General features: G+C 31.1%; 4 protein-coding genes and 1 pseudogene across 6 annotated transcripts; 4 read left to right on the forward strand and 1 right to left on the reverse strand.

The window, feature by feature from the left end:
- The first annotated feature begins 359 nt into the window (after positions 1 to 359).
- LOC107887267 (40S ribosomal protein S14-like) lies at positions 360 to 3415 on the forward strand (annotated as a pseudogene).
- A 102-nt stretch (positions 3416 to 3517) lies between these two features.
- On the forward strand, positions 3518 to 7582 carry LOC107887268 (uncharacterized). The gene is made up of 5 exons (XM_016811457.2): positions 3518 to 3611; positions 5634 to 5852; positions 6111 to 6145; positions 6451 to 6562; positions 7293 to 7582. The coding sequence occupies exons 1-5, from the start codon at positions 3518 to 3520 to the stop codon at positions 7304 to 7306; spliced, it is 474 nt and encodes a 157-aa protein (XP_016666946.2). The 3' UTR covers positions 7307 to 7582.
- Positions 7583 to 9188: 1606 nt separating this feature from the next.
- Positions 9189 to 12557, forward strand: LOC107887890 (uncharacterized). 2 transcript variants are annotated; one of them, XM_016812108.2, is made up of 8 exons: positions 9189 to 9558; positions 9775 to 9867; positions 10006 to 10488; positions 10584 to 10733; positions 10828 to 10926; positions 11002 to 11049; positions 11127 to 11563; positions 11633 to 12557. In XM_016812108.2, the coding sequence occupies exons 2-8, from the start codon at positions 9792 to 9794 to the stop codon at positions 12281 to 12283; spliced, it is 1944 nt and encodes a 647-aa protein (XP_016667597.2). In that variant the 5' UTR covers positions 9189 to 9558; positions 9775 to 9791; the 3' UTR covers positions 12284 to 12557. The 2 variants fall into 2 exon arrangements, with proteins under 2 accessions (XP_016667597.2, XP_040955191.1); XM_041099257.1 differs by lacking the exon at positions 9189 to 9558 and having other exon boundaries at positions 9614 to 9867.
- Positions 12558 to 16462: 3905 nt separating this feature from the next.
- LOC107887270 (myb family transcription factor PHL8) lies at positions 16463 to 18859 on the reverse strand. Of its 2 annotated transcripts, none has more exons than XM_016811459.2 (6): positions 18015 to 18859; positions 17837 to 17913; positions 17698 to 17755; positions 17525 to 17600; positions 17353 to 17419; positions 16463 to 17260 (listed from the first exon to the last, which is right to left on the reverse strand). In XM_016811459.2, exons 1-6 carry the CDS (start codon positions 18199 to 18201, stop codon positions 16634 to 16636), a joined length of 1092 nt encoding a protein of 363 aa, XP_016666948.1. In that variant the 5' UTR covers positions 18202 to 18859; the 3' UTR covers positions 16463 to 16633. The 2 variants fall into 2 exon arrangements, with proteins under 2 accessions (XP_016666948.1, XP_016666947.1); XM_016811458.2 differs by having other exon boundaries at positions 17353 to 17422; positions 18015 to 18858.
- A 2640-nt stretch (positions 18860 to 21499) lies between these two features.
- Positions 21500 to 22817, forward strand: LOC121218152 (uncharacterized). The gene is made up of 2 exons (XM_041094905.1): positions 21500 to 22634; positions 22754 to 22817. The coding sequence occupies exons 1-2, from the start codon at positions 22012 to 22014 to the stop codon at positions 22815 to 22817; spliced, it is 687 nt and encodes a 228-aa protein (XP_040950839.1). The 5' UTR covers positions 21500 to 22011.
- The last annotated feature ends 1976 nt before the right edge of the window (positions 22818 to 24793 follow it).

The following is a 24793-nucleotide window of genomic DNA, read 5'->3' on the forward strand; positions in this document are numbered from 1 at the left end:
TTAGATGAAATTCAATATATTCACATATTCTCTAAACGTGAGTTACTCTTATTTTTGGTTAGATGTTAATTTTGTTTGAGTTACATTTTTATTCAAAACCTATTCATGTTTTAAGCCCATAAAAGATTAGTTTTAATTTTAAAATTTCATTTCATTTGAATTTATATATAAGTGTTGACATATGAGTTTAGCAAAACACTTTACTATACATTTTTTAAACTTACAGCATGTTTGGTTGGCTGTAATGCTGAATCATTACAATTGAATTCAGTGGCCCATTCCTATTCCATTGTTTGGTTGGCTGTAATGAGCTATTACAGCGCTATTCCATACACCCTTATTTAAGGCAAAACTATCATTTACCATTCGGCACTCTACCCACGGAATACCCATTCAGCGTGTGTCAGTTTCAACTTTACCCTTCTCCCTCTTTTTCATTCTCATGTCTGAAGCATCTTCTTTTTTTCATTCTTCTTCCCATTTCCTTCCAATCTTCTCTCTCTTTTTCATTCTCACGTCTGAAGCATTTCTTTTTTCATTCTTCTTCCCATTTCCTTCCTACCTTCTCCCTCTTTTTCATGCTTTTATCTTGACTAACCCTTTGACTAACCCTATAAGTTTTGTTCATCTTCTCCGTCATTTAAAATCTCGTTCCTCATCGACGCCTCTGCTTATCGCATCATCAGCCATGGTAAGCAGAACCCTTAGATTATTTAAAATAATATTTTTTTTCTATATTTTTAGATTTTCTTTTATATATACAAAACTATTTGAGGATACTTTAGACATTCATCTCGATTCATTTTAATTTACTTGGGCAATTTCTGTTTGGCTGCCGAGAAAACGAGTGTGAGATCGGGGAGAAGGATGGCGTTAATTTTTTTTTTTATGTTTGTTTCTGCTTATTATGATCAGTTTAATCGAACAAAACACTTGATATTTCGAGATCAATACCTTAAACACTGAAGAAAATTAAAATGGAATGTAAACTAATAAAGTATTAATAGATGCGTAGAGCAATGCATTTTTCATTCACATCTAAGATTATGTGTAAATCTTAGTCTTATTTAGTATAGTAACCTGGGCTAAATTACAATTTTATCATTTTTGTGAGAGCTAAAATGCAATATTATTATTTTTAGATTTTCCTTGATATATACATGAAACTATTTGAAGAAGCTTTAGACTTTCATTTCGATGCATTTGAATTTACTTGGAAAAGTTCTGTTTGGTTGCCGAGAAAACGAGGATGAGATCGGGGAAAAAGAAGGTGTTTTTTTATGTCAGTTTGTAAGCTTATTATGATCAGTTTAATCGAACAAAACACTTGATTTTGAGATTAATAGCTTAAACACTGAAGAAAATTAAGATTGTGTGTAAATCTTAGTCTTATTTTGTATAGTAACAAGGGCAAAGCCAGGAAATTTTTTTGGGGTTGAGATTAGGGTTATATTTTTATGAGAATTAAAATGCAATTCTACCATTGTATTATCTTATATCTTTATAGTTTTTTAGGACTAAATCAATATTTTATCATTCTTGGGGGCATACTATAAATTTATAGATTTTGGGGTCTAATGCCTAAATGTTTACTTGTCAATTCGTGTATGCGCTTTGTGCTCGTGTATTTGCCATATTAGAATCAAATTTAATTTAGATTTTGAAACATTCATGTATCAAGTCTAGCTAAATGTATACTATGGTTAGCATTTGCAATGGTATTCTTTTTCCTTTGTTTGAATCTTTATATGAACTTTGGGGATTTACTTCTATTTATGCTTTACATTAAAACTCGTTATGTTGGTGATTTTGTAGTCGAGGAGAAAGGTTAGGGAGCCAAAGGAAGAGACTATGACCCTTGGGCCTGCTGTACGAGACGGAGAGCATGTTTTTGGTGTTGCCCACATTTTTGCATCTTTTAATGACACTTTCATTGTAAGTTACATGGTCTTTGAATTCTTTTACTTGGTAACACATATTTCTTGCTATTTCGATATGATTTTTTTAAGCTGTGAATTTTAATCGGTTTTATTTTTTTCTTTTGGTATTTTGACAATGATAGCATGTGACTGATTTGTCTGGAAGAGAGACTATGGTTCGTATTACAGGTACAATATTGGGATTGCATTAACATATCATTTAGCTGCCAATTTTTATATTCTAGTGGAAAGGGATTGTTTGAAATGTCTATAAATAATAACAAAAATTGAACGTTGGACTTGTGTTACTCTAACTTGGGTGTGAATTTGAATAGAGCATGTTTTGACACAAGTATATTCGTATATAAATGTGTTAGATACAAGTTTGTAGGTACTTAAAGATAGCCTGACATTTGTATTGTTGAACATTTGTTCTTTAGGTTGAGTTTGAAATTCTTGAATAAATCCAAGTGGTATGAAGGTGAAAGTCGACAGGGATGAATCTTCACCTTATGCTGCTATGCTTGCAGCACAAGATGTTTCCTAGAGATGCAAGGTCATATACCATTCCATTCGTTTTTATCATTTAAGAAAAACCCAAAATTGTCACTTTACATTGCATTACATTAACTCGTTACTAGAAGACATACAATATCCGACATTACTGCTAGATTTATTTTATTGTTGACGAGTTGCAAGTCTTTATGCTGAGCAGGAACTCAGAATCACGGCACTCCACATCAAATTACGTGCTACAGGAGGTAACAAAACCAAGACCCCTGGTCTGGGTGCTCAGTCAGCTCTCAGGGCTCTTGCTCGCTCCAGGATGAAAATTGGCCGTATCGGTAAGGCCACAACTAATTGAAACTATTTTAAAATGCAGAGGAACAATCTTTGTTTTGCAAATTACTTGGGGGGAGCAATTGGTTTAATTGATGGGTTTGGTTGGTTTTTTTGGTTAATTGACCTTGTGTTGTTCGGCTTATATGGTTATATATCTATTGTATACTATAAATATAAATATATTTTAAATAATTTTAAGATGATATAAAATAAGTCTGTTTTTTCAGTCAGTTCGGTTTTGGGATTAAAAACTGACTGAATTAACCAATTAAATCAAGGTCAAAAGTGACTTTTTTTCCAAATTTTTTGGTTGAAACTGAAAGTTGCTCTCCCTTACATATTATTGTCGAACCCTTACGATGTTATTCTTTATGTTATTTCAGAGGATTTTACGCCCATTCTGACTGATAACACCCGAAGAAAGGGTGATAGAAGAGGGAGAAAGCTATAAACTAGCACATTATGTTTTAGCAAATCTATCATTTTAAGTGTTTTTTTGGTGGCATTGGCATTTGGTTAATTGGTAATAACTGTTCTTTATGAGCCCTTTTTCATAGTTTTATATTGGTATATTTTATATTGGAGTTGTAGATCATAATGAACCGTGAATCTAGTATGGTGATATTTTTATTAAAAATTTGTGGGTTTTATCATTGTTGTTCATATCATAGGTAGTCCCTAAACAAAAATTGTAACTTGTGATGTTACTTTTACAAGTTAATGCTCATGTGGAATTTATTTATAAAAAACCCAAAATGTGTTTGATTCTTGCAAAACTCTTGTTTCCATCATGGATGTTTGAACTTGATCAAATTGGTCCATCATGGATGTTTGGATTTGATCAAATTGGTTGGTTTAATCAGGAATTGGTTGGGTATCAAGTTGGAAAAGTCATCAAATTGGTTGCCTTATGTATTTGTATAAATGGTTGAATTAGGTTAAAAAACTAGTTAATCGGTTTTTAATTTTTATAAATATTATTTTTATAATTTTTTAATAATTTATTTAATTAATTTATTGATAAATTAGTGGTAAAATTAATTTGACTATCGACTTGGTTCTTAAAATTTTTTGGCTTGTAACTTTTTGTTAATATATGAATATTATGCTTGGATATGAAATATAATTCTCAAGTTATTTATTACTTCTAATATTTTATTTTATTTTGTAGAATAATTAAATTATTTGTTTCATTAATGATATTTTAGCACATTAAATATGTATTGTAGTTTAAAAATAATAAAATAGATTATATATATATTTTTTAGTATTATATATTTTGATTTTTTTAATTCATATAATAATTATATTAAGAATGTTATTAAAATATATTTTTTATTAAATTATATTTAATAATAATTATATTAAAATATGGTTAAATTATTTGTTATTTTTATTAAATTATTTTTAATAATAATCTTACTAAAATTTAATAACAATAACAATAATCATCTACCTAAAAAAATTCTACTAAGGGTATTCTGGTCATTTTAGTTTTTTTCCTTATGCTATTTCAACATCATTCCATTCAACCAGACACAAGAATACTCTTACAGTTTTATTCCATTCCATCCAACCAAATAGTTAAATTACTGATTACAGTTCTATTTAATTACAGCCCTATTCAATTACAATGAACCAAACGTACCCTTAATTTTGATTTCTATTCTCTTACATTACATGATTTATATATTTTAATGGTTGGTTGTTATATATTATTTTAAGCAAGTTATATGTTGTTTATGACAAATCAACTACTTATTGTATTCTATTTCTTTTCTAATTTTATGTATTTAATCACATTATATTTTTACATACTCATCCCAATAATTAGCAACCATTCTTTGTTTACCCTGGAAGAATATTGATTTTCAAAGTTTGAAATTATTATAGATTTTTCATGAATTTTGATGATGATAAAAGTGAGAGTTGGATGATATGACTGCATCCATATAAATATGGTTATACCATGAGTAGTGAAATCTTTCCAGATAGTTTTTGGGATTAGAAAAATGTTTTCTTATCAGATGATAATGAAAGGATACCCATCAACACGCACCGCTAGACGATAACGGGTTAATTATTTACTTAATTTCTTTAAAAAAAAATTGTGATCGGGGTATTCAATTTCTAAGATTATTTTTTCTTTTAAAAAAAATTGTGATCGGGGTATTCAATTTCTAAGATTATTTTTTTTGATAACTTAATTTAACTAAGAGTAATTTCAATTATATGCTAAAATAATTCTTTAAATGTTAAATTTTAGAACATAAATAAGTAGATAATAGACAATAATGTTTTTGATTATATTATAATTATTTTTTTGGCTAAAATATTATAATAAATTTATATTTTAAGAATATTTCTTTTGGCAACTCATCTGGAAGAGCGATAATTAATGCCTATATAATAAATGATTATAAATGAAAATTTGACGGATATCATTAATAGAGGTAATTAAAATACATGAATAGAAAGTTCATTTTTAAGATAAGATAAATTTTAACAGTGAAATGATAACAGAATAATGAGAAAACAACAGGAAAATAATATTTTTTTCTTTTTATAAATTTGGGTCAGGTCGGGCCCAAGTCAAAAAAGCATTATCTAAAGCCCGACCTGTTTTCTAAACGAGCATTATAGTAATTTTGCCCAAACCCATTTTTTAGACCTATATTTTTTCTCAAATTCTGCCACTTTTCGAACGAACTTTAGAGCCGAGTGGGTTGGCCCGGCCTATGGATAGGTCTATTAGACAATTTGAAGTTTCTAAATTATTTTACTTTAATTGAATCTTAGGGTCTGTTTGATTGCAGTATTTCATTTTCTGGAAAATATTTTCCCTCTTTTACGGTGTTTGATTGACCAAAGGAATTGATTTTCTGGAAAAGCAACTTCAAAACACGGGAAAATCTCCCCTTCTTTGCGTAAAATGTCTTACCGATTTTTTTTCCGTAAGACATTTTCCGAAAAACACAACTTCAACCTCTCATTTCCTTCTCATTTCATTTCCTCCTCATTTCCTCTCCGTCCATCAACGTCAGCCTCTCCTCCTCATCGGTGTGCTTCTTCTTCTTGGGTTATCAACAGGTTCTGTTCTTCTTTTCTCTGTCTATTATTTTTGTAGATCGTGATTTTTTCTTAGGTGTGCCTTTCCTCCTTTTCTCTGCTGTTTTTCCTTCTCTATGTTTTATATTGAAGGATCTTGTTAATTTGTTGCAAAGGTGTCAAGCAAAATGCTTCTGCATGAATAGATTTTGGTCTTAGGTTTTCTAGATCTTCTTCCCTAATATGTTTAATCATGTCCCTAATTTTAAACAATCTAATTAGCTTGCTAAAAAATTACAGCCTTGTTCGTCACCTCTTCTCGCGATTCATCGAAGGTAGATTTCTACTCACATTCTTGATTGGAAGCTCTAGGGTTTTCTGTTTTCTACTTTCTTGATCTTTTTTTTCTTTGATTGAGTTTTTATTTCAGTTATTTTCTAATTTCAGTTTTGATTGTTAGAGGTTTCTGCATATTTGTTAGTATTTTATTTTTTATTTTGTTCAATTGCTGAGGTTCGACAAATGAAGTAGGATTGAACACAAGAGTAGGAACTTCATCTATCTACTGTTGTTTAAAGTTGTGCATTTTTTTCAATTGAAGTAATGAAAGTGACGTTGAATTCAATTATTCTGGCTGCAGGACTACAAGGAGGAACCAGATTATGGTCGCTATGTTGCTATTGTAGCATCGGCATCTTTGAGGGAGATGATAAAGCCCGGTGCATTGGCTATCATATCACCAATAGTAGTTGGTTCGTAACTGCTCTTTGCTGATTAGTATTTACTTTTGCAAATCATGGATTGGTTTGCTTATTTCTCGTTTAAACGATCATTTTTTCTCATATATTGTACATATATTGTACATATATTGTACTAATTCCTGCAAACTGTATATTGATATACATTGTTGTATGGCAAAACAGGTCTGTAGATGATGATAAGTGCTTTTAGAACATGAAGCAGACATTTTGTCTATAGTGGAGATATATTTCACATTTTGGCTTTGTCTATAGTGGTAAACATGTAGCAAATATTTTCTTTTCGGGTAGCAGCAAATTTATGCTTAATGCTTACCTGCTGTGGCAATTTCAACTCTCCTGTTTTAACCTCAAGAGTTACCTTTATTCAGGGAGTGCTATGGTTGTTACGCCTATGAGTAATACATGATATGTCATAAGAAATATTTTAAGTGCTAGAATGAATTCCACCTATTATTATATATACTAGATGGATGTTTCTGACATCTGAAATTGCTTATTGTAAATCAATGACTCTTTTAAGTTTAGAATTTGATGTATGAGGACTATCTTTTCGTATCTATGTTTCTTTTGTTGTTTAAGTTGCAATATAGATCTTTCTCTCTGAGACAGATACATAATCAAGGAGAGGTGTATGCACACATGCATGTAATTACATATTATTCTTGTTTACCACACTGTGTCTGTTCTTTACTTCCATAACCATGCTAATATATGTCTGCAGAGCATGATAGCTAGGAAAATCTTGGAACTTCAGCTCAGGAGGATTGGGGTTTTTGCAGCTGAAGAAACCATTAGCTCACATCCAAAGCTTGATAGAAGCTTTAGAATATGTGAATATTGCCATTTCGTATTCTAATAATTTGCTTTCAGTTGATATATATAAATTTGTTCAACTGCTTTCAATTGATATTAATTCTTAATGTATTGGTACTCAGTATATTGCACATATCTATTCAGTATAGGTGGTGTACTACTAATCATGCATTTGGGTAATATTATTAATTTCTAGTATTCATTGTGATTTCGAAGCTAATTTATAATTATTCAATCCTTGTTTTTTTTGTTTTTTTAACACAATTACAAATAATTTATTTGATATTAGTTGTTTTCAATTTATAACGATCAATATTGTAGCTTAATAATTGAGTATTATTATAAATAAATCATTGCAATATATGTAAAAATAATTTAAAATATAAAAATTTATTAATATATATTAATATATGTAAAAAACAACTTTTCCGAAAAATAATTTCAGGAAATCTGTCAAACAGCAGAAAATATTTTACACAGATTCAATCAAACACCGGAAAATATTTTCCAGTAAATCATTTTACAGAAAAGTAAAACACTTTCCAGAAATCATTTTACGGAAAATATTTTACTGCCAATCAAACAGAACCTTAATAATTTATGTCTCTTATGTAGCGCTCAATGCTTTTCTAAGTTATTATTTTAATGGAATGTAATTGCTAGGAATGTTATTTTATAATATTTGGTATACATTGAAAGATATTAATTAAAATTTCAGGAAAGTTATATTGTCACGTTTAGTTCACTTAATACTTTCTTAGGAATATTATGTTAATTTATAAATTTAACCTTATTAACTAAAAAATAATAATTATGTATTTAATTTTTATAATAAACTTTATTATTAAAAATTATTTAGATTAAATATTTAATAATAAAATTTAATTGCTAGCTTTTAAATTATTTTTTGATTTATAATTTTAATTGAAAGTAAATTTATTTCAAATTTGTCTTGCATATATTTTCTAAATATAATAATGCATATATAATATTAAGTATATATAAAACTTTTGTTTTGGAATAAACTTAAAAAAAAAATACTTGAAATTAGGTTTTGTTTTAGTTAAAGGCTAATCCATAAAAATATATAAAAAAAGAAGAAGAAGTTGATTCCATGTATTACTCTCAACATAAATACAAATAATTAAATCATAGGAATGTAAAACAATAGGCGGTCAAACCCACAATTTTTACACAACTTAATAGAACAATTTTGCTCATATTCTATGAAAAATAAAATGTGTTTCATATAAATACATGTGCTAAATCAAAATTTTAGTTAGAAAATGTTAATTAGCTCTTTTGGTTCTTTATTGTTCTCTTCCAAGATTGAGGGTGACTAAATCTCAAAAAGAATGAAATATTTCAAATAAATCCTCATTTTGCAATGAATTGAACCTAACCTCTAACCTAATTCTCATAAAAGAATTATTGTTTTGGTTCAAGTTAATATCAAAAAGTGATTTTTTAAAAAGAAAATCAAGAGAACACAATAAATTTATAATGTTATAAATAAAAAGGTTACGATCAAATAAGGCTTAAGGTTAATTCTAAACCTTAATTTTTTTTTTCCTATTGCTCATAAATATTCATATTATTATAATAAAAATAAATTTTCAATTAATATACTGAAAAGAAAAGAAAAGAAAAGAAAGAATACCATATAAATGATTAAATATGCATATAAAAAATAAAGGAAAAAAAAGTAGATGGCAACAAGACTTGCCCAAAAGGAAAAAAAGAGAATAAAACAATAGTAGCAAGCAATATATGTATTTTAGACGGTTCCTAAAAGAAATTAATTAGCATCAAACCATCTTCTTTTTGTTTTTCTTTTTCTCTCTTCTTCTTTAAACTTGTACACCAAATTCTCTTCAACATCCTATTACTTATTCTTTGTTTATACTTGTAGGACACGAAAAGCAATTTCACCAAGAAGAATGTGAGCAATTTGGAGAGTCATATCACAAGAAACTATTGCCTTTTAGCTAATAAATTATACACAATTACAACAATACTTCTATATTTGATTAAATTCTTTGTATATTTGCACCATTCTAGACCCTCAATCTTTTTCGTATAAATAAGTGCCATTAAATATCTTTTTCAACTATCCAATATCTGATAACATTCAATTCGTGTTTACAATTCAAAAGGCTTGAAAAATATTGTCTGTAAGTGATAATTTGATGAAATCATATATTTCATGCATTTTTTTTTTTAATGTAACATCAATATTGAATTTGGTTTGGTTTTTATATATCCTTCTATACTAATATTAATGATGTTTTGAAGCATGCATGTCGATGCACTCATACAAAGGAAACAAAGGGATCAAACAAACATAGTATTGATAATGTTTTGGTTTTTTCTCCCTCACTTTCAAATAGGTTGTTTGCATAAGAAAATGAGGCCTTTGGAAGCTACTTATGGTGATTTGGCCCCTCCATATAGGAGATCATCAAGCAATCCATATGAAGATGGTAATTCATATCTACTATCCTTTCTTTTTACCAAAAGATATTGAAACAGGGGAACTTATAACTGCATCTAAAAAGGCTCTTGTTTCTAGTAAACCCCCTAGTGTTGTGTTAAAACTAGTTTGTTGCGCAACATGGCAGATCCGAAGGACGCATCAACCAGATATCTTCCATTGTACAAAGCTGTGGATGGTGGTGATTTGGAAGCTACCAAGAAATTCCTGGACCAACATCCAGATGCATTGTGCAGTAGCCTTTCCACCGATGGGGACACTGCCTTGCACATTGCGGTCCTAGCTGGCCATGTAGACATTGTTGAGGAGTTGGTAGGGCGAATGTCTGCACTAGAATTAGCAGTTAAACAGAAATATGGTTCAACAGCCCTTAATTTTGCTGCCATCGGAGGAGTAACAGAGATTGCTGAGTTATTGGTGGAAAAAAATAGAAAGTTGCTAGAAATTCCAAATGATCATGAACAGATCCCCCTAGTGGTTGCTGCTCTATATGGACATAGAGATTTAGTGCAGTATCTTTACTTGAAAACTCCCATAGAAGAGCTTGATCCCACTAGTAAAAACCATGGCGCTATTCTTCTTACTGCTTGTATTATGGATGAATTTTACGGTACACAAAGAAAAGGATATTGCTTTTGATTCTTCAACAAAAACACCATTTCCCTGTACACCTTTGGTTTATTATTTCTTTTTGCCTATTTTTAGATATTGCTTTGGATCTAGTTCAACGCTACCCGTTATTGGCAATCGCTGAAGATACTGATAAAGACACGGCCTTGCACATATTGGCTCAAAAACCATCAGCATTCCCCAGTGGATCTCAGCTTACATTTTGGCAGCGCTGGACATATAAATGTTGGTAGCTTTTCAGTTCAAACAATATCTATCTAGTGATCTATTCTTTACATTGAGAATTATCTGAGGTTGCTTTATCCATTCTCGATCTCAGGTATTCATTTGGATCCACAAAAGGCTTCTCTCATCGCTTCTGGAGACATCGAAATGCCACATGAGGGTCCGCCACATCGAAGAAGCTTCACTAAACGAGGTATATATAATATGTAACCATTATTGCTTTACGTCCATTTGAGAGATGGTTGAAAAACTAGTTTCATTTTTGCAGTACTTCACCGAATATCAGAAGCATTCTGGAAAGGCTTAAAACTTTGTGGTAAGAAGAAATCAGCTTTTTCTGTACCAACACATTGGTATTGGGTTCAGCCAAATAAATCTACTTCTTGCCTTCAGTCCCAGGCTTTACAAGCATATATGAGTTAAAGCTGACACATCTTCAAGCCAGAGAGCTTCTAACTTGCATTTGCCGAGAGGTACCAAATTTAGAAGATGAGATAAAACTAGAAGCTGTCTTGAGAAAAGCATTATTCGAAGCTGTTAAGCAAGGGATTGTGGAGTTTGTGACAGAGATTATGAAGCATTATCCTGAAGTGGTATGGTTCTATGATGATAAAGATCGGAACATATTTTTTGTTGCAACAGCTGAACGACAAGAAAAGATTTTTAGCCTTATATATAAAATGGGTGCTAAGAAAAACTCTTTGGCAACTCATTGGGATAAGGATTTTAACAACATGTTGCATCAAGCTGCGTTTCTAGCCCCTTCCTCTAGGCTTGATCGTGTGTCGGGTGCAGCTCTGCAGATGCAAAGGGAACTTCAATGGTTTAAGGTGATTTGAATATATATATATATGTATAGCAACTTCTTTACAGGATTTAAATAATAATTTCAAATGCAGGAAGTGGAGAGTGTTGTGCAACCCAAGTATAAGGAGATGATCAACAGCCATCTTAAAACGCCCCGAGCTTTGTTCTCAGATTATCATAAGAAATTAGTGGAACAAGGGGAGCAATGGACAAAGGAAACAGCTGAATCTTGTACTGTGGTTACTGCTCTAATCGTCACCATTATGTTCTCAGCAGTGTTTACAGTGCCTGGTGGATATGACAACAACTCTGGCAACCCAATCTACTTGAACCAGAATTCTTTCCTGGTTTTCATAGTATCAGACGCATTATCACTTTTCAGTTCCACAACTTCATTGTTGATGTTCTTAGGAATCTTGACATCTCGATACAGGGAAGAAGATTTCCTGCAGACTGTGCCTACAAAATTGATGGTTGGACTTTCCATGATGTTCTTCTCTTTAGCAACCATGATGATAACCTTTGGGGTTGCTTTGTTCATAGTTCTTCGAGACAGAATAGCATGGGTTTCCTTTCCAATTATCTTGCTTGCTAGTTTGCCGGTTACCCTTTTCGCACTGCTGCAGTTCCCTCTTCTTGTGGAGATTTTCATTTCCACTTATGGACCTGGAATCTTTGACAAGCCAAAGAAAAACTTGTGTCCATCAGGTTCCACTCGCTCTTCAACTCGTTGCTTTCGCTAGCTAACTCTGTGTTGCTTACTGCGTCACCTAAGTATTACTACAAAGGAACATGATTTAGGGGGCGTTATTTTAATTATTTTTTAAAAGGCATGTTTTGCTCCCCTTTTTTTCAACTACTCGTTAATTTCAACATACAATTTCCTAATACTTATATAATTTCTGTAAAAAAAATAAAAATTATTTTGATATATGTAAGGAAGATAAGGAATGGACCATAAGATAGCGCTTGGTGTTTTCACATATTATGATTCTAATGAAATGTGTTTGCTTGGAATATGGTTGTCGAGAATGTTACTTTACAATGTTTGATATTCATTGGAAGGTATTGATTAAAATATCAGGGAAGTTATATTATCGCGTTTGGTTTACTAAGTACTTTTTTGATACTGTAATGACAATTTACAAATTTAACATTATTAACTAGAGGCTAATATTCATGTATTTAATTTTTTATAATACACTTTATTCTTAACAAATAATTAGATCAAATGTTTAATAATAAAATTTAATTGATAATTTTTTAAATTATTTTTTAAATTATAATTTTAATTGAAAGTAAATTTATTTCAAATTTATCTTGCATATATTTTCTAAATATAATAATGCGTATATAATATTAAGTATATATAAAACTTTTGTTTAGGAATAAATTTAAAACAATATTTGAAATCATGATTTGTTTTAGCTATAGGTTAATTCATAAGAATATATATATATATAAAAAGTTGGTTCTACGTATTGCTCTCAGCAAAACTATAAATAATTAAATTATAGGATTATAAAATCATAGACGGTCTAACTCATAATTCTTACGAAGCTTAAATGGTACAGTTTTGCCCATATTCTATGAAAAATAAAATTTATTTCATATAAATATAAGTGCTAAATCAAATTTGTAGTTGGGAAGAGTTAGTTACCCTCTTTTGGTTCTTTATTGTTCTCTTCCAAGATTGAGGGTAGCTAAATCTCAAAGAATGAAAATATTTTTAACAAGTCCCAACTTTGTAATGAATTAAATCTAACCTCTAACCTAATTCTCATAAAATTATTGTTATTTTGGTTCAAGTAGATATCAAAAAGTAATTTTTGAAAAAAAATATCAAGAGAACATAATAAACTTATAATGTTATAAATAAAAATGTTATGATCAAATCAGCCTTAGAGCTAAACCTAAACCCCTTTTTTTTTTCCTATTGCTCATAAATATTCATAATACTATAATAAAATTGAATTTTCAATTAAAATACTGAAAAGAAAAGAAAGAAACACAATATAAAAGATGATTAAATATGCATATGAATAATAAAGGAAATAAAAATAGATGGTAGACTAAAAGGGAAAAATAAAAAGAGAAGAAAACAATATTAGCAAATAATATATGTAATTTGGACCTTTTCTATTACAAATTAATTAGCATCAAATAATCTTTTTCTTTTTCTTTTTCCTTTTCCTTTTTCTCTTAGAGTTTTTTTAATACGGTTGTTTTATAAACTCCACTAGCTTATTAGGTCATTCTGATGGCTAATGTAATCTTTCGAATTCAGGTCTAAGTCTAAGTAGAATTAGGGAGGTTACATTTTTTTGCATTTTCTTGTATTTTTTCATGGAAAACAGCTTAATCAACTGAAAATAAGTCATTTTTCCTATAAAATGACTTACCCTTTTGAAAATCGTAAGTAATTTTCCCAAAAAAAAACTCATTTATAAGTAATTTTATTTTCATATAAAAATTAAATTGAGTCAAGCTTAATATTATTATATTAATAATATTTTTTATTTTTATTTTTATTTTTAAAGTATTTAAAATTAATAAAATATTAATAGAAAATATTATAATTTTCAATATTATTAAAAATTCATATTTAATTATCTATATTTAATCCTATAATAAATTATTAATATAAATTATTATTTTAATAAATTATTTACTATTTTAATTTTATTTTATAATAAATTTTAAAACTAATAATTTTAAATAATATTATTCATATATTATTGAAAAATATTTAATATTAATATTTTAACAATAAATATTTATTACAATTATAAATACATTATAATAAATGTTTTGTAGTATAAAGGCTAAAATATGTCATAAGTCCACACACTCTTCACAAATTTGGAATTTAACCCATGTACTTTTATTTTCTAGAATTTAGTCCTTCTACTTTTTAGATTCGAAAATCAAGTCTAATTGTTAATATTGTTCAATTTTTTTGATAATTTTGTTGATGTCACATTTTTAAACAAAAAATATTTACTTGGTAGTCATGTAACTAAAAAATGACGTTATAATTAACCTGAATTTAATAAATTATTTTTAATAGTACTAACAGCTGAACATGAATTTTGATATCTAAAAACTAAGACTAAATTCCCAAAAATAAAAGTATATGAATTAAATTTCAAATTTTAACAATCATGAATCATCTATTCGCTTTGGTTATTTTCAATTTATGACAATTAATATTTTAGCTTAATAATTGAATAATATTATATATTTAATTTGATGTATTTATTTATAAATAAATCGTTGCAATATATGTAAAAACAATGTAAAAAATAAATTTATAGATATGAAATAAATTCAATTAAACAATGAAAAGATAAGAAAATCTCAAATGTATGTTTGTTTCATTCAAAACAACTTTTATGAAATATTTTCAAGAAATCTGGCAAAAAACATAAAATATTTTACACAGATTCATCCAAATACAAGAAAATAATAGCTTTTTCAGAAATCTAAGTCATTTTGTAAAAATTATTTTTCGAAAATCATTTTTAGTGAAACAAACGTGCCTATATTGTTTCTTCTAATTTCAGTTATTGCTAGTTACTCAAAATAAAAGCTAAAAGTATTATATAGTTTAATGATAAAAAAAAATCCGCATAAATTTATTTTAATTAAAATTAAAATGGAAATTAGTAAATTAATTCAACTTTTAAAAAAACTCAATATTTTAAATAAATGGTATCTCTTAATTGAAATGTAACGAGGAAAAGCCCAATTGAGAAGCAAACTTAAAAGTAGTCTATGCTTCCTTTATGTTTCGTTCCTTTTTAAAATTAATTCAACTTTTAAAAAAACTCAATATTTTAAATAAATGGCATTTCTTATGAATTAAAAATTTAATTTTGTATTTTTATTAAAATTTTAAATGGTCGTATAGAACTTTTTTAAATTAATTATATGAAAAAAAATTAATTAGATATTTTATACCTTTTAGTAAAGAGGTAATTGATGTACAATTATTTCTCATTTTAATTATATGGAAAAAAAATAAAAATATTCATAATAAATTAAATTGAATTTTATTTAGAATTAAAATTAATTTTAAAAATTTAATGTTTGGAATGTCAGTTTGGGTTTTTTTTTGTTATTATTATTACAAACATTACATTTAATTATTACTCATAAATTAAAATAAATATACTTCGAAACTGATTTAAAGTACATTATCTATTTCTCTCCAAAACTTCATTTCCTATAACTCTTTCGCTATTCATTCTCAGCTTTATGTGGGTTTGGTTCATTTGGTGTTGCATACCAAATTGTAAGGAATTATCCATTAAGTTTCCATGGCTTCTGAAACCGTAGCACCTGAAATTTCTTGTTTGAATGTATTTCTAGAGTTATTTTCATAACAATGTAATAAAAGGATTTACCTGCGACTTTTTTTTTCACAATAGAGGTCATGTAAGGAAGTTCTTCTACAATGAACGTTCAAGGCTTGCAAATGAAATTTCTGCCAACAAAAGAAACACCCTTACCTCTAGTCTGTCAGGTAGGTCAACAAACAACAAAATAAATGCTTTGAGAAGCCTCTCATGGCTAATAGTTTTTTGCAACTTTCATTGCTTCCATGACAAGTAGTATGGGAAAACGATTTTGTTCCTTTTGTTGGAAACTTATAAAATGATTTTGCTGCTATGATGATTTCTTCTCCTTCAAGTTTGATTTTCTTCAATAAGGCACATTAAACGAAAGAAAGAAAGGCTTAATCATGCCCCCCTGGCTCAACATCTTTTGGAACAGATTACTATGATTACAATAATTCTTTCAAACTTGATAAGAACTGGTCGGTGGGTTACTATGATCACCTGAAATTTGAATTTTCGGATTCTGGTATTAGCATCAGCCACCTTTTCCAAGTTAGAGGGAGAGAATGAACAGATGTCTCTGCAAAATATACATTATACCTTGTTTCTGATATCAAGTATTCTTTCAAAAGTTCTTGGGAGTTCAATACATATAACAATTTACATAGTCTATAAACAAAAGATTGGTACTAAATAATCAAGTTCCCAGCTTAGTTTATATTTACTAAAAACCATGCCCCCTGAGCGGATCTATTCCTTGCGGTTCAAGTCTATTGCTTTCGGACTTGATTCATTGTCATTTTGGTATTGGTTATTTAGATCAAATGACCCCAACAATCCAGACTTTCTCAATCCACAACCAGTTTCCTCTTCGGGAAGCTCTAATCTTTTAGCTACTGGTTGGTCAACACATATGCCATCACAAATATTAGTACCACTTCTTTTCTTTCCACTAACTTCATTGCTTGAGCCACTAATCAAACCCTTCTTTTCAGGGTAAATTTCCATAAAGTTAAATTCAAAGCAAGTATTAGATTTCCGGATACAAATATTCTCATTCTTTGGTGGTTCCTCATCCTCCGTTCTTCCTGAGCTCTCAGAAGATGTCAATGAGCTCTCCCTGGAACATATAGTGCCTTTCATTGGCCTTCTTTCCATTTGTTTTAAGCTTGAACCTCCTATTTCTGTCAATTCTGATAACGAAGAACTCGTGCAGCCAGTGTTAACCATTGAGACTAGTTGAGACAGTTCAGCTTTAGCAAGTTCTACACCCACTGAAGATGAGGTATACCCAGCCAGTGTTTCTTGTGCTTTCTTTAACACTGATTGTAAGTACTTTCCTTGAGCTTCTATTCTTAGTTGTAAATGTCTCTGGACCTGAAATGAAAAAATAAAAATAGCCTGATTGAAATGAGTTGATTCTATCAACTGAAAATCAGCAATTTAGGATTTGGTTCAATAGTTGGTACCTCAATCTGTTCATGAAGCTTTCTTTGTACTTCCATCTGCATTTGGAGCGCCTGAGCAATCTTCGAGCTTCTGATTAACACAATAATTAAAAAGTTACTAGAATCTGTCCTATTATCATTTCCAAATCTAAATATTTAATCAAAAGATAAAGGATCAATGTAAAACTATTACTCATTCATCAGCTTGTGAGTTCCATCACTTGTGTCACTACTCAAATCCCTATTACTGCTCTGTATCTCTCTGTAATCTGTATCACAAGAATGAAAAGAGAAAAAAAAGATGATATTGTTGTGAAAGACAATATAATAGTCTAAATGCAACCAACAATGAATTCTTAGTCTCACCATCTAGATTATCGCTGAGGCAGATTTCAGTCTGTTGGCTTTTCCCCAGTCTGTATTTCTGCAAGAAGAAAATACAGTCAAACCATGTTTTCCTTGAGATGATAGTATGGTTGTATTATATATAACGAAGAGCAATTGCCTGTAAATGGCTTTTGAGATGATACAAAGTGAGTCCAGAAATTCCTATGACCCTCATCAGATTCTTTGGGGTTGCTTCTGTTCAGAAACAATAAACACGAAGAAACTTGAGAAAAAATTTGACAAGATGATGTTGATGATGATGATGATTAAGGTTATTTGCAAGTACTATACTTAACTGTCTGGCCCTCCAAGTTGATTGACAGCTTCAACAAATCTTTGATGAAGTTCAGGAGTCCACTTTAGCCTAGGCTTAGCATCAGTTGATAGAACCAGATTCATGTCTTGATTTTGCATGTTGTGCAGAGCCAAAATTTGTGTTGTGTAAGAAAGACAGGCAGAGGGAAGCAGAAAACTGAAACTCATGTGGGTTTTGATCCCTTTTTTTAAGAAGGCAATGCTCTCAATATGAAGCAGCTGTTGTTCTCTTTATAAAACTTGGAGTTGTTGGGGTGTCCTATGATCTCACTCCATATCTGGAAACATAGGTGGGGCTGTATTGGGGAGGGAATATATGCCATGATCTCTGGCTCTTCCTTCTATCATCTCCCCGTTTCGTATCTACTTTTTTTTCTTCTTTGACTTGGAAGGGGGTGAATGGAGAGAATCTCTGATGCATCAAAAAAAAAGAAAAAAAGTAACACAGATCAACGAGTCTCAAAAGGAGAGAAAAGAGGAAAAGTGCATGGTTTGTTTTTATCTTCAAACACACCACTTTTTTTTTTTAATCTCCCCCTCCTTCGCATGATTCCCTTGTGGATTACAAAAGAAACCCGAATGAATTTTTATCTGATAAATAAAAATAAAAATCTAAATCCATTCAATTACCACCACTGTGAATTAGGTAGAATGAATGCTGGATGCAACTGTCCTAACACTATGACAAGCTTTCAATGAAAAATTAAAACTAAATTGACAGGAAAGCTTAATTTTCCTTTTGGATGACAGAAAGGGAAAGCCAAATGGCCAATTTCATTTTTCTCCTCTTTCTTTTTTCTTAGAGAAGGGTGTGGTGTGACTGGCAGATTCTTTTTGTTCTTTGTATAGATGAAGGAATCAAAGAATCTAAATATTAGATTTAGGGACCCAGCGGGCCCTCCTTTTTTCTTATAAAGGAAGTACCCTAGAAAAAGTGAATCAAATCAGGCCATCTTAATAGATAACACAACATAAACTGAAGTGTGAAAACAACCCCATACTATAAATTCTTCCCTGGAAATTGAACCAAAAGTACGCACTATTCTGTAAGTTTATCCCATTACAGAAGAATCTCAGGCGCTTGGTATTTTTTTTCTTTTCTTTTCTTTAATACAGACTGTCATTAGGGCCGACAGCTTGACACATATAGTACTCTATTTGGTTTTTTCAACTTGAGTTTTACCTTATCGAACATCTACCACTATCATCCAAGCAGCATCTGAAGTAAAACTCAATACATCAGATCAGGTGTAGGCCAGCCTCTCAGACATGATAACTTGTTGAGTTGTTTTCAGTATACTGCCAGTTGATTGGTGTAATCCCCAATATTTTGCTTCTTGACTCCCCTGATGATCAGGCTCAAGCAACAAATGTGGGAAAAGGATTATTCTCGGTGACTGTACAAGATGCCACTTCAACAGATACCAAAATTTACCCTGATGTTGGGGTAAGCTAAACTCACAGATTCAGTTTCAATTACACAATGTTAAACTTGAATGAGTATCCTTAAGTGGTGGTGTAAAGCATAATAGCCCTTGGCACATATGTCACACAAGACAATGAAAATCAAAGCCCTCCTCCCTTTTCTATCTTTTGGAAAAATGCTAAATGCAATGAAATGACAAAAAGCTTCACATAGTTTATGGGTGCACACTTTCGCCTAGTATGAAAGCAATCAACAGGGCCTTCTGGTAAAAGTCCTATAAAGAAAAATATTCCAAAGAGAATGTTTGCTTTAAAACTGTAACCCATATCCAAGCGGACCTGAAAGAAAAGAAATTTCATACAAGCAAAAGAGATAAAGGGAAGCCACAAGCCAACAAGAAATCATAAAACTCAATTGATCTTCAGACTTCTGGGGGTTCGGTCAAGAGTTAAAATTACTGGAATCAAAATCCAATGATTGAACTCCAAAGTATTGCCATCTTAGTGCCATACATTCAGTTGGTCTGCTAAATTGATAAGCCATTTCCCAGGATTCAAAGACAAGGAAGATTAGATGCCAAATGTTACCAATGAAAGATCCCCCAATCAGTTGACTAACTACAATTTTATAATCAGTTAGTTGGATACAATTCAGTGAGCATAGAATGGGAGGTCCACTGATGAGATTGTTACCATCATCATTCAGTTCAACAAATTTTTTTTTAAAAAAATTAATAATGAGATCAACATGGTGGACCAGCAAGTGGTAGGTCCATCTTGACACCAACATGGGTTCTTCTTCCTGAGTAAGCATCTACTTCTCTCCCTTGAACTATAGAATCCATTAGTGGCAAGCTCATAGTCCATATTGGAAGAAAGGAATAAAATTATGAACAAGTTTTGATTTGATTATATGTGGCCCGAATGTTTGAAATACAAGAAAAGAAGGAAGAGTTATTGGAGTACCTTTCTCTTTAACCAGCTGCGGTACTTGTACAACCTCCTTTCTTGCTTTAATATATTCCATAACAGGTAAAGGAGATTCTGGGATGATGCCAAGCGGCCCCCGGTATTTTTATTTTTAGGTCAGTAGCAGAAGGTCCAGTCATGCAAACAAATGTGGCCTCATCAATTATTATTCTTTAAGGGACCCATTAAGGAAGAAGATGAGAATATGAAAAGAATATGGCCTCAGGAATCTAGAAAAGAGAAACAAAAGGAACTAGTCGCCATCCAACTAAAAATAATGCAAATTTCAGCTGAGATATTGTGTCATCCAACTGAAAATGACGCTAGCCATATGTCACAAATCAAATTGGCTTCTCCAGATCATCAGGGTGATTGATTATTTTAGGGTCAAGAAAATAACTAGCATCAAACATCACAAGTTCAAAACTACAGTTGAATGTTTCTCCGACATTTCCATCACTAAATAAGTGAAGCCCAGGAGTTAAAAAGGAGCTACAAATACAAGCACGAATAGTTAAGCATTGCTTATAAATATACTGTTTCAAGCTGGATTCTCGTTTTGGTTGAGTTTCGTGGTATTTCATGTCGCTATCCCATTTCCACAACTACTCAAGCCCTGCTGCTTCTTAAATACTGTCTTCTTGTTTTATTTCAAATTTCTACTTCCACTTAGACAGAATTGTGGTGTAATACAGTTTTCTACAGCTTCAAGTCCACGTCCTTGTTTCTCTAGGGATGTGCATAAAGTTACAAAGGAAGAATAAGATTTGAAAAAGAAAAAAACAAAAGCAACAAAAACTGTTGAAATATGTATATATTTTAAATTTATTTAGGTAGATAAATCTTATTTGGATAGATAAGTTTTATTCATATTCTAGAAATTTTTTTTAGTAGTTTACTAAAATAAGGGAACTATTTTCTTTTTATGTTTTAGTAGTTTATTAGAATAAGGGAACTATTTTCCCAATTAGGATTAGGACTTTTTTTCTCTATTTAAGTTCAATTCTTTAGTTAATAAGAGAAGTACAATTTTATTCAAAGCTCTCTTGAAATCTTTCATGGCATCTGAGCTAGGTTAAAATTTCTAGTAACATCATAGTTAAAACAGCCTTCACTGGAGATAAGAAATCTAGCAATCAAACAGAGGAAAAAAGTTCTACAGTTGAAACAACTACCAAGAGTACAATGACTCAAGGGACAGAGGCGTCTCACCTTTCTTTTCAACTGACATCTCACAAGTTGAATGGCAAGAATTATCTGGAATGGTCGCAGTCCGTAAAATTAGCAATTGATGGGTGCGGCAAGCTAGGTCATTTAAATGGAGAAGTTGAGCAACCACAGGTGGGTGATCCAAAGATGAGCAAGTGGAGGTCAGAAAATTCTATGGTAATTGCGTGGCTTATTAATTCCATGGAAGCTTCCATAGGTAAACCTTTTCTTTTTCTCCCAACTGCTAAAGATGTTTGGGACGCTGTGAAAGACACCTATTCAGATTTAGAAAACGCTTAACAGATTTTTAAGTTAAAAATAAAACTGTGGAAAGCTAGGCAAGGGGAAAAAGAAGTTACTCTTTATTATAATGAGATGATGTCTCTTTGGCAAGAACTGGATCAGTGTTATAATGATGAATGGGAGTGTCCCGGAGATGGTGTAAAAGCTATGAAAAAAGAAGAGAATGAAAGAGCTTATTTGTTTCTGGCTGGTTTAAATAAAGAATTTGATGAAGTGAGATCTCGGATCCTAGGGAAAAAACCGCTTCCAAAACTTCGTGACATTTTTTCTGAGGTTAGAAGAGAGGAGACAAGGAGAAAAGTAATCTTAAAGCCAGGGTTTGAAGCTAATGATGATAATTCTGCTCTTGTAACTATTAAAAATAATGATGATAGTGAAAAAAAGAAAAAACCTTGGTGCGATCACTGCAAAAAATATTGGCACCCTCGTGAAACGTGTTGGAAGCTCCATGGGAAACCGACAAATGGAAGGAAAAAGAATGGCAATGGTCGTGGTTCACAATCAGGGGATAGCAGAGCTTTCCAAACAACTAATGGAAATTATGAGGGCCAAAGTTCTCTGGAAGGGTCTCCATTCACTAAGGAACAATTAGAGCATCTACACAAGTTTTTTCAATCACCACAATTTCGGATGAATTCTTCTATTCCTAACTCATCCAATAATCCTTCTTCCTCTTTTGCCCAATCAGGTACTGATTTTTCTGTTTTTTTCAGTGTCAAGCCTTGTAAAACAAACACATGGATCGTTGATTCTGGAGCTAGTGATCACATGACTAGCAGTCATTTTCTTTTTTCAACTTACACACCTTGCGCAGGAAACAAAAAGATCAAAGTAACAGATGGGTCCTTCTCGGCAATAGCCGGGAAAGGCACTGTTAAAATTTCATCTTCTTTGGTTTTACATGATGTTTTACATGTGCCAAATCTAGCTTGTAATCTCATATCGGTCAGTAAATTATCCTAGTCCTCAAATTGTCATGTTATATTTGACTCCTCTATGTGTAAGTTTCAGGACATGGTCTCGGGGAGGATGATTGGCAATGCTAAAGAATTTGGTGGAATTTACTTTCTTGAAGACGACCATCTAAGTCAACCAACAACTACTTTATGTTTAAATTCTGTTTCTGATTTTGATAAAGTTATGATTTGGCATTATAGGCTTGGACATCCTAATTTTTATTATTTAAGATATTTGTTACCTAATCTATTTAAAAATAAAAGTCCTTCTTCATATCATTGTGAATTTTGTGAATTGGCTAAACATCATCGGTCATTCTTTCCACCTCAAAAATATAAAGCCTCCAAACCTTTTTCGTTAATTCATAGTGATGTTTGGGGACCTTCAAGAGTCTCGACTTTTTCAGAAAAACGTTGGTTTGTCACATTTATTGATGATCATACTCGACTTTGTTGGGTGTTTTTATTAAAAGATAAGTCCGAAGTTAAAAATGTGTTTCAGTCTTTTTATGCTATGGTGAAAACACAATTTGGTGTGAAAATAGAAGTATTTTGAACTGACAATGGTGGGGAATTTTTTAGCGACCAATTAGGTATTTTCTTAACCAAACATGGAATAGTCCACCAAAGTTCTTGTACAAATACACCACAACAAAATGGGATTGCAGAAAGAAAAAACCGACATCTTTTGGAAGTAACTAGAGCCTTGATGTTCACTAGTCAAGTACCACGTTATCTTTGGGGCGAAGCCTTGTTAACAGCTACATATCTTATTAATAGAATGCCCAGTAAAATTCTAAATTATAGAACTCCTTTTAGTCTCTTTAAAGATAACTTTCCTAACTCTAAATTGATTACAGATTTATCCCTCTGAGTTTTTGGGTGTAGTGTTTTTGTTCATCTTCACAACCAAGGTAAACTAGATCCTAGAGCAAAAAAATGTGTCTTTGTTGGTTATGCTTCTAATAAAAAGGGTTACAAATGTTATGATCCAATTGATAGGAAGATTATAGTTACCATGGATGTCACATTTGTTGAAACAAAATCTTATTTTCATTCTAATCTTTAGGGAGGGAATTATACTAAAGAAGATTCTATAATTGATCAAGAAGAGACTAGGAATATACAACATAGGGATTCTAATAATGGAGAAGGCGAATTTATAATTAACACAAAAATTAATGATGTTAATGTTAATGAAAAGGAGGATGAAGGTGTAGAGTCTGATCATGAAAATAAAGAACAAACAAAGGAGTTAATTGTTTACTCAAGAAGAAATCGAAATCAAGAAAGTGGAATCTACCAGATTCATCACCAAGAATCCGACCCGCAAGATCCTGTCAAAAGCCCAGGTAAAGCTCATAATCCAGCCAATGAATTTTCTGATTTAGATATTCCAATTGCCAAAAGAAAAGGTGTTAGAAATATTGTCAATATCCCATGTCTAACTTTGTATCCTATAAAGCCTTATCTTCGACATTCTCAACCTTTGTTTCGTGTCTCGATACTGTCCAAATACCAAAAAATGTGAAAGATGCTTTACAGGTTCCTGAGTGGAAGGAGGATATTTTAGAGGAGATGCGTGTTCTTGAAAAAATAGCTACGTGGGAAACAATGGAATTACCTGTAGGGAAAAAAACAGTGGGCTGTAAATGGGTGTTCACAACCAAATTCAAACCAGATGGATCTTTAGATAGATACAAAGCCCGGTTGGTAGCAAAAGGGTACACTCAAACATACGGGATAGATTATCTTGAAACATTTGCTCCAGTGGCCAAATTAAATTCCGTCAGAGTTCTTTTATCAATTGCTGTTAATCTTGATTGGTCTTTACAGCAACTAGATGTGAAGAATACTTTCCTAAATGGAAAACTTGAAGAAGAAGTTTACATGGATCC

Source organism: Gossypium hirsutum, chromosome A03 (assembly GCF_007990345.1).
Source record: "Gossypium hirsutum isolate 1008001.06 chromosome A03, Gossypium_hirsutum_v2.1, whole genome shotgun sequence".
Lineage (NCBI taxonomy): Eukaryota > Viridiplantae > Streptophyta > Magnoliopsida > Malvales > Malvaceae > Gossypium > Gossypium hirsutum.

Excerpts from the sequence above, each read along its gene's own strand:
- LOC107887270 (XM_016811458.2), bottom strand. The coding sequence starts at position 18,201 with ATGAGTTTCAGTTTTCTGCTTCCCTCTGCCTGTCTTTCTTACACAACA. Across the intron at positions 17,756-17,836 it reads ATCTCAAAAGCCATTTACAG|AAATACAGACTGGGGAAAAG; the intron begins GCAATTGCTCTT and ends TTCTTCTTGCAG. Across the intron at positions 17,423-17,524 it reads ACTCACAAGCTGATGAATGA|AAGCTCGAAGATTGCTCAGG; the intron begins GTAATAGTTTTA and ends TGTGTTAATCAG.
- LOC121218152 (XM_041094905.1), top strand. The coding sequence starts at position 22,012 with ATGATGTCTCTTTGGCAAGAACTGGATCAGTGTTATAATGATGAATGG. Across the intron at positions 22,635-22,753 it reads TTTGCCCAATCAGGTACTGA|GAAACAAAAAGATCAAAGTA; the intron begins TTTTTCTGTTTT and ends CACCTTGCGCAG.
- LOC107887268 (XM_016811457.2), top strand. The coding sequence starts at position 3,518 with ATGTGTTTGATTCTTGCAAAACTCTTGTTTCCATCATGGATGTTTGAA. Across the intron at positions 3,612-5,633 it reads GTTTGGATTTGATCAAATTG|GAATTGATTTTCTGGAAAAG; the intron begins GTTGGTTTAATC and ends GATTGACCAAAG. Across the intron at positions 6,146-6,450 it reads CTTCTCGCGATTCATCGAAG|GACTACAAGGAGGAACCAGA; the intron begins GTAGATTTCTAC and ends TTCTGGCTGCAG.
- LOC107887890 (XM_041099257.1), top strand. The coding sequence starts at position 9,681 with ATGCATGTCGATGCACTCATACAAAGGAAACAAAGGGATCAAACAAAC. Across the intron at positions 10,734-10,827 it reads GCAGCGCTGGACATATAAAT|GTATTCATTTGGATCCACAA; the intron begins GTTGGTAGCTTT and ends TCTCGATCTCAG. Across the intron at positions 11,050-11,126 it reads GAAAGGCTTAAAACTTTGTG|TCCCAGGCTTTACAAGCATA; the intron begins GTAAGAAGAAAT and ends TCTTGCCTTCAG.